The sequence below is a fragment of the Myotis myotis genome, unplaced genomic scaffold (genome assembly GCF_014108235.1).
Source record: "Myotis myotis isolate mMyoMyo1 unplaced genomic scaffold, mMyoMyo1.p scaffold_m19_p_3, whole genome shotgun sequence".
Classification (NCBI taxonomy): domain Eukaryota; kingdom Metazoa; phylum Chordata; class Mammalia; order Chiroptera; family Vespertilionidae; genus Myotis; species Myotis myotis.
Window position 1 is genome coordinate 89,303,814 of NW_023416335.1, and position 9,053 is coordinate 89,312,866.

Here is a 9,053-nt window from a genome sequence, read left to right on the forward strand (position 1 = left end):
CTACTCATTCATCTGACCAGCATATAGACCAACTCTCAGCCATTTATCCTAAAACAAATCCTTTGCATTGATACCCTCCCGCCTCTTTCTGCCACCGGCACCACACATAAACATAGCTCCTAGGCAGCTTTTCCACTCAGGGGTGAGAATGAGCAAGAAACTATGCTAACATTTGCAATGGCAGAAAATCCATATTTGCTACCTAGAAAGAGTAATCTACCCATGTTTACAGGTTAGTGGACAATAAATCACATGAAGAAAGCCAGAATCATGAAATTGAAAGTCCAAGAATAAAACAGTATCTGATCCCCAATAAATATGAGGTAATTTAGGAAAGAGAAAACAACAGAAAAAAAGCAAAACTAAAAATATATTTTCAAAGAGATTCAAGAATATATTTTAAGTGTATCCATGTTTTTAAAATTCATGAAATATCTCTGAATGGTTCATAAGAAATTAACAACAAGGTTGTCTCTAGGGCTGGAAACTGGGTGAGCAAGAGCTTATTTGTGACTTTACTTTTATTTTGACCTACTGAATTTTGCCCCAGGAACATGCATTATTATTAACAGATTAATAAATTTAATATGTCCATAAATTAAGAACAAAGTACTATAAAAAGAAATGACCAGAGAACAAGAAGAAGTCCTTGGAAAGTAAAAACATTATTTTTGAAGTAACTCCATACTGCTTTCACAATGGCTGCACCAATCTGCATTCATACCAACACTGCACAAGGATTTCCTTTTCTCCACATCCTCACCAACACTTGTTTGTAGATTTATTGATGATAGCCAGTCTGACAGGTGGGATGTGATATCTCATGGTTTTAACTTGTGTTTCTCTGATGATTAGTGATGTTGAGTATCTTTTCATATGTCTATGCCATCTGTATGTCTTCTTTGGAAAGTAAAAGCTATATATATATATATATATATATATATATATATATATATATATATCCTATATAATAAAGAGGTAATATGCAAATTAACCCTCATGCCCTCACAAGATGGCTGCCTATGACCAGGCCAACAGGGGAGTTAGTGAGAGACAACCAAATCACTGAACAAGCAGGCTGCATGGTGCAACCAGGCTGACAGGGGGGTTAGTGAGGGACGACCAAACGACTGAACAGCAGGCTGCGTGGGGTGACCAGGCCGGTGGGGGGGCCATGAAGGGCAACCAGGCTGGCAGAGGGGGGTAATTGGAGGTGAACAGGCCAGCAGGAGGAGGCAGTAAGAGGCAACCAGGCTGGCGGTGGGGGGCAGTTAGGGGCAACTAGGCCAGCGGGGGGGGGGGGTACATTTGGAGGCAACCAGGCTGGCAGGGGGGACAGTTGGGGATGATTAGGCTGGCAGAGGAGGCAGTGAGGGGCAACTAGGCCAGTGGGGGGCGGGGAAGTTGGGGGCGACCAGACCGGCGGGGGGGGGGGGGCAGTTAGGGGTGACCAGTTCAGCAGAGGGAGGCAGTTGGGGGCAACTAGCCTGGCAGAGGGGACAGTTAGGGGTGACCAGGCTGGCGGGGGGGGGGGGCAGTTAGGGGCAACCAGACTGACAAGTGGGGCAGTTAGGGGAGACTAGGCAGGCAGGCAGGTGAGCAATTAGGAGCCAGCAGTCCAAGATTGTGAGAGGGATGTCCGACTGCCAGTTTAGGCCCAATCCCAGGTATTGGGCCTAAACTGGCAGTCGGACATCCCCCAAGCGGTCCAAGAGACATAGAAACATTGAACAGACTGTCAAACCTCAGAGGGAAAGCAGGAGAGAGTGGGGGTGTTAAAAGGTCAACCAAAGGACTTGTGTGCATGAATATAAGCATAACCAATGGACACAGACAATAGGGGGGGTCAAGGCCTATGCTGGGGAGGGGGGGGGGCAGGTGCCGGCTGGGAGAGGTCATTGGTGGAAAAAGGAGACATATGTAATACTTTCAACAATAAAGAATTAATTTTTTAAAATAGTGGTAATTGCCCTGGCTGGTGAGCTCAATGGTTAGAGCATCAACTTGTGTACCAAAGGTGCCTGAGTTACAGGTTTGATCCCTAGCCCCAGCCTGGGCATGTGTGGGAGACAACTAATCGATGTTTCTCTATCGCACCAATGTTTCTCTCTTTCCCTCCCTCTCTTTCTCTCTGCCCCCTCCCTCCCTTCCACTCTCTCTAAAAATCAATGGAAAAAACATCCTCAGGTGAGGATTAACAACAACAACAAAATAGTGGTAATTGTTTAATATCGCAGTTCCCTGAGGAAGTGTTAGCAGTTGGAGCTAATAAGAGGCTGATCAATAACTTAAAAGGGAAAACTGCTGAATAAGATGGAGGTTTTGAGACATTATAAAATATTTCTGGGAATGACTACACATATATCCAAGAAAGACCTGACAAGACCATAATTTTTCTCCTCAGGTTGACCTAGAGGCCCTGAACAAGCAGCAAGTGAAGGCTAAGGCAGAATTGTAAAGTACCTGAATGAGCATTAAAGGCACATCCAACATACACCCCCTACAACTCCTCAGCAAAGGAAGGGAGACTTATCAGTTCAAGGAAATCTCTTAGTTCAGTCATTAGCTGACCACTAAGCTAATCAAGCAGACTTCAGTGACCACACATGACAGAAAATACAGGCTTTTCAAAATTAGTCCAGGAAAGTCACTAAACAAATAAATAGCAACAACAACAACAATGAGAGCAAACAACAACAAACCTGAAGAGGGGGACTCTCACTTCCAGGATTGCCACATTATATTATTTGTAATACTAGAGGCCCGGTGCACGAGGTTTGTGCACTCAGGGGGGTGGTTCCTCAGCCCAGCCTGCACCCTCTCCCAGCCCGGGAGCCCTCAGGGGATGTTCAACTGACTGGTTAGGCCCGCTCCCCACTGGGCCTAAGCTGGCAGTCAGACATCCTTGACGCTGCTGTGGAGGTGCAAAAGGCTCCCACCACTGCCATACTGCTCAATAGCGGTGAGCCTGGCTTCTGACTGAGAGGTGCACTGACCACCAGGGCAGCTCCTGCGTTGAGCATCTGCCCCCCTGGTGGTCAGTGTGCATCATAGCAACCAGTCATTAACCCATTCGGTTTATTTGCATATTAGCATTTTATTATATAAGATAATTGTTGTATTTAATACTATATGGTTTAAAATTATATTATTTTAGTGTCCAATGTCAAGAAAAACTTTATGTGACAAGAAATAAAAAAGAAATAATGGCCTATACACTGGGGTAAATAGCAGTCAATAGAAACTATTATTCTGAGTTGTTCCCTTTTTGGTTAGAAACTGTCCCTAAAGGATTACAGGTGCTGGACTTACCAAACCAAGATTTTTAAATCAGCTATTATAAATATCATCAAAGAACTAAAAGAAACCATACCTAAAGAATTAAAGGAAAGTATGAGAACTATGTCTCACCAAATAGAGACAATCAATAAAAAGAAAAAAAATTTGTATAAATATAAAGGAACAAACTAGAAATCCTCGAGTTGAAAATGAAGGATAGAGGAACTCAACAGAAGATCTGAACTGGCAGAAGAAAGGGCCAATGTACTTAAAGTCAGGTCACTTGAGATTATCCAATCTAGGCAACATATAGAGAAAAGAATGAAGAAAAATGAATAGTCAAACTGTCAAAGACAAAGAGGGAATATTGAAAGCAGCATGAGAAGTGATTCATTCCTTCTACCACTGAAGCATGATTTCCCAGAAGTCTGTTCCTGGTCACAATCCAGATAGAATGGTGATGTAACAATCATTTGCGTGTCATCATCAGTGCTACCCTAAAGGTGAAGTTGGGATGGATAATGGAGAAATCTTTCAAACTTTCTAGTTTTCTCTCCACTCCTTAAAGACTCTTACTGGGGACCCCATCTTGGTCCTCTCCACCCTGTGAGTCAAGACTGAGAGGGGACAGAGGGATCCTTGCAAACATTGCTAGGGGAGTCTGTGAAAACGACATCACTAAGGATCTGACACAACAATGACTGCCTGCCCTCTGAGGGCTACAGGACTTGCCCAGTTGGCAAACAGCTAAGCAGTAAGTAACTGTTGGCTTTAGATTGAATATTGGTTCTAAGAATAGAATAACATATAACATTTTCCTTAAAATAAGTTCCTATTTTTGAAGTATAATATTGGAGATTAATGGGTTTTTTTATTCTTGATTTTAGATATATATAGATACAAATTTACCATTTTATATTGTACTTTATATATAAATACACAACTACAGATTTTATATTGTTCTTATTTTTATCTCCTTCTCAAAGATAATTTCAGTGGTAATGAGAAAAACTTAGAGATGAATTTTTTTCTGACATTCTAACCCAGGAGACTGCCATTTGTTCAGCTGACATTTACTGAACACCTATTATGTGCCAGATATTGTGCTAGATGCTGGGCATAGAGTGTCCCTAATGGGGCAGGAGAAGTATGAACTTGGGGAAGAGTGGGAGAGGCTATCTAGAAAATGTTGCTCCTTATCTGAGTCTTAGCTAGGTGATGTGAAGTGGATTTAGGCAAATCTATCCATTGAGAACAGCATGAAATGGAAGTGAGGAAAACTTTCATGCTTGAGGAATTTCAGGCGTGGTGGCTGAAATATAAGGCTAACCTGGTTTGTAGGGGCAGATAATTGTTCTGGCATGCCACCTTAAGATTTAAAATGACACAAAATAGCAATTATAATATTTCTTATTTTCTATTGGTTGAGCACTTACTATGTGCCAGGCACTGTGCTAGGCACTCAACCTATCCAATTTTTTCACTGGATAAAGTATATTCTGGTGGGAAAGGAGTCCACAGACAGACAGAAAGAGCAGTCAGGGAGGTAGGAGGAGGACAGGATAGCCTGGTGTTATACAAGTCAAAGGGGAAGGGATTTCAAAAAGGATTCATGTCAAATATTGTCAAATGCTGCCAAGAGGTCACTGAGGATGAAAACTAAACAACTAGCAGGTCACTGCTGATCTTAACAAGAACAATTTCAGTGGAACAAGGAGGCAAAGGACAGATTGCTATAGGATGTGGGTGCAAATGCAATTCAAAATGGTAACAGTGACCATCAATTGCTCTTTGATAGACTGTTCAAGAAGGAAAGGGCAAATAGGTAGAGAAAGTTAGAGACTGTTACTGGTTGGTTGGTTGGTTGTTTTTAAGAAAAGAGACACTTGTGCTGAGAGGCCAGAATGAAGAGAGATAGACAGAGACAGAGACAGAGACAGAGACAGAGAGAGACAGAGAGATCTGGCCTGGCCAAGGAACCTAGAAGAGGGCATTAAAAATGGATGTGGCCTTAACCGGTTTGGCTCAGCAGATAGAGCGTCAGCCTGCGGACTCAAGGGTCCCAGGTTCGATTCCAGTCAAGGGCATGTACCTTGGTTGCGGGCACATACCCAGTAGGGAGTGTGCAGGAGGCAGCTGATTGATGTTTCTCTCTCATCGATGTTTCTAACTCTCTATCCCTCTCCTTTCCTCTCTGTGAAAAAATCAATAAAATATATTTAAAAAATAAAAATAAAAATGGATGTGGATGCCACGAGGGTGAACTAGAAGCTGGGGGACGGGAAATAGCCATGGGCCTCTGTTTTCTCCACAAATAGAAATCCAGATCCTCTAAGAACAAGGGAGAGTACCTGAGAATTTAACTTACATTTCTATCACACATTTATTCAACAAGTGCCATAAGTAGATTTCTCCCACTGTTGCCCATGTAGGGTGTTAGTTTCAGGAGGAAAATCATTTAGAGTGATCCCTTAGTGCTCACTGACTTACAATTCATAGTTTTTTCTATTCTCAAGTGACAGCTGTCCCCAAATGACTTCCCCACTGAGTTCTGTGGTTCTCTCCTCCTCATCATCAATGCAGCCACTCTATTCTTTGTAGAGAGCAGCCCTAAATGGAAAGCCCAGTAAGAGCAGTGGCTGGTGCTAGACCTGCAGATGGGGTGAGGCCATAAAGAGAGCCTGAACATAACAGCTTGGGATACAGTGGACAGTGTGAAGTGTAGAATAGGGCAATCGTTGGTGTCTATGACAAAAAGGAAAAAGGAATTTATGAAACTTGAAGTTTCAGCGAGTTCTCTAGGTTGTGCAAACATTGCTCACGGAGTACGAAAGCTTTAGTGTAATTTGAAGGTGATTACTTTCAGTGTTGGGACATGTCCAGGAAATACTTCAGAAGAAAATCAGAAACATGCACAAATGTTTCCTTTGCAAATTGGAGATGGACAGGGCTCACACATGTACAGGGACTCTTGTAAATCTTTCATTTTTTGAAAATATATAGTTATTTCTTTGTAATAACTTTCAATGTTTTAAAATTGGCTTTTTAGTGTGGTTCTCTGTATATTTTTCTTCAGCAATAGGGTTGTATGAGAGAGAGTTTCATTCAAAAGTAGTGACCAAGTTGCTAAAAATTGTTGTTATCAATAGGTCCAGTGCTTGATACAAATGCAAGTGTGTGTGTGTGTGTGTGTGTGTGTGTGTGTGTGTAGACACAGGTAGCATTGAGGGGGTGGTGGTGAACTTTGGAGGGCCCAGGTAGCTTTCAGAGGGAAAGGAAAAGCAGGAACTCAAGCTCATAATGAGAGGAAAAGGTCATCCCTACAGAGGACATAGCACGTGCCCTGGTGTGGAGACAGGAAACCGTGGGTTACATCCAGAGAGCTGAATGTAGCTCATTATTACTGAATCTTAGATCTGGAGCTGGGTAGGAAAAGAGAGACAATCGGGAATCAGGTTGCAGAGGGTCTACTAAGGCATTTGATATTTGGGCTATGGGGTTTTAGAAGGTTTGTGAGCAGCTGTAATGTGATGGGACAATGTTTAGAAGCACCTCTGGGCTACAGTGTTGGGGAGGATGGGAGGGTAAAATCAATACCAGAGAGACCAGTCAGGCTGCTACAGAATCCTGACCTGAACTGACTGTGGTCAAGGGGATGGAGGAGGGGGTGTGGTTTCAAGAATTGTTAGGGATCTTAATTGGCAGGGCTGGATAATTAATTAAAAGTCTGATAAGGGAGAGGAAGATGTCAAGGATGAGCTCCAGGTTCTGGCGTATATGATTGGATGGATGATAGTGCCACCAGCTGCCCATAGTGTAGTCATCATCTCTCCACCACACACACACACTCACACACTCACACACACACTCACACACACACTCACTCACACACACACACACACGCACGCGCGCAAACACACACACACACCAGCTATGTGTTCTTCCTTCTCTGCTACTCCCTGCTCCTAAGTCAGAAAATAGAAAAAGGAGAAACCCCAGTAACCTCCTGAAGGGAGGCCTGTTGCTCCACAGTGTGGTGCTTGGTGAGGCCTGCAGAGTGGGGCCAGACCCTGGCAGCTGCTTCCAGGAAGTTCAAAATGGAAATGAATGTGCTTACCATGTGTATGCACCCTTTCTCTCCCCGGTACTCTGATCACTTTCTTATGTTCAGTCCTTTTTCTCATCCCTTGACCCACCTTTGTAGATATCTGAATTTTGGGGGTAGTCCTGATATCTGATCTGTCAGATATATGGCAATGTTTGGAGATCTTTCAATCTTTCCCTTCTTTCCTTTCCTTTCCTTTCCTTTCCTTTCCTTTCCTTTCCTTTCCTTTCCTTTCCTTTCCTTTCCTTTCCTTTCCTTTCCTTTCCTTTTTCCCTTCCCTTCCCTTCCCTTCCCTTCCCTTCTCTTTCCTTTCCTTTCCTTTCCTTTTCTTTCCTTTCCTTGTTGAGAACCACTGTCCTTGTTGACTGAGATGCTATGATTTTTAGCAGCCTGGAGCTTGAATATATTGACAACCTCTTCAGCCCAAATTCATGACAACCAAGCATGTTTTTATACCAAAGGGGGCACAGAAAGAAATGGTTGACTTTTCCCAGAGCAAATGGTTCAGACCCAACGGCTTGTCCTCTGGAATGTGATACTCATGAACATGTTCTTTCTGGTGCCCCCACAGGGTTTGACCAGCTGACCTGGACTTGGCCAATGGCCTGCGATCCATCATGGCCAACCCACCATTCTGGCTGAGTAGGAAGATGTTTCTCTTCAAGGTGTGTAGATGGATGGGGCTTGCTTGTTTCCGGTCACTGGTGGTGTCCTTGCCCAACATTCGTCAGAAGAAACTAATTCATAAGCTACAGAAAGAAAAGGCTTTTCGGGAAGAGATAAAAATTTTCCGTGAGAAAATAGAAGACTTCAGGGAAGAGATGTGGAATTTCCAAGGCAAGATCCGTGCTTTCCAGGGCCAGATCTTGGGCTTTTGGGAAGAAGAGAGACCTTTCTGGGAAGAAGAGAAAACCTTCTGGGAAGAGGAAAAAGCCTTCTGGGAAATGGAAAAATCCTTCCGGGAAGAAGAGAAAACCTTTTGGAAAAAGTACCGTATCTTCTGGAAGGAAGATAAGGCTTTCTGGAAAGAGGACAATGCTTTATGGGAAAGAGACCAGAATCTCCTCCAGGAGGACAGGGCGCTGTGGGAGGAGGAAAAGGCTCTGTGGGTAGAGGAGAGAGCTCTTCTTGAAGAGGAGAAGGCCCTGTGGGAGGACAAAAAGTCCCTCTGGGAGGAGGAGAATGCCCTCTGGGAGGAGGAGAAAGCGTTCTGGGGAGGAGGTGGGGGCCACGTTGCTGAGGAGCAGATAGTGGAAAATGGGCACCACAACATCAATGCAGGGCCACGCTTGCCAGCCTTCTCCCGGAACAGAGGATGAGCACAGGAGATGAAGACCCTTGGGGTCCAAGCTTTGCTAGATTAAGATTCAAGTCTGGGTAACCCCATGTGCTGGAGAAAATATGCACTTATTTGTCTCCTTGCTTCAAAAGATCTAATAAAGTCCAACTTCTTAGAGAGATTTAGAAAACCAACTTCTTTGCCGAAACCGGTTTGGCTCAGTGGATAGAGCGTTGGCCTGCGGACTGAAGGGTCCCAGGTTCGATTCTGGTCAAGGGCATGTACCTGGGTTGCGGGCACATCCCCAGTAGGAGGTGTGCAGAAGGCAGCTCATCGATGTTTCTCTCTCATCGATGTTTCTGACTCTCTATCCCTCTCCTTTCCTCTCTG

At 43.9% G+C, this 9,053-nt stretch overlaps 1 protein-coding gene across 1 annotated transcript; it reads left to right on the forward strand.

The window, feature by feature from the left end:
• The first annotated feature begins 8,001 nt into the window (after positions 1–8,001).
• On the forward strand, positions 8,002–8,703 carry CCDC70 (coiled-coil domain containing 70). The gene has a single exon (XM_036298923.1). The coding sequence runs from the start codon at positions 8,002–8,004 to the stop codon at positions 8,701–8,703; it is 702 nt and encodes a 233-aa protein (XP_036154816.1).
• Positions 8,704–9,053: the final 350 nt, after the last annotated feature.

What these genes read in the sequence shown, in the direction of transcription:
- CCDC70 (XM_036298923.1), top strand. Translation starts at nt 8,002, where the DNA reads ATGGCCAACCCACCATTCTGGCTGAGTAGGAAGATGTTTCTCTTCAAG.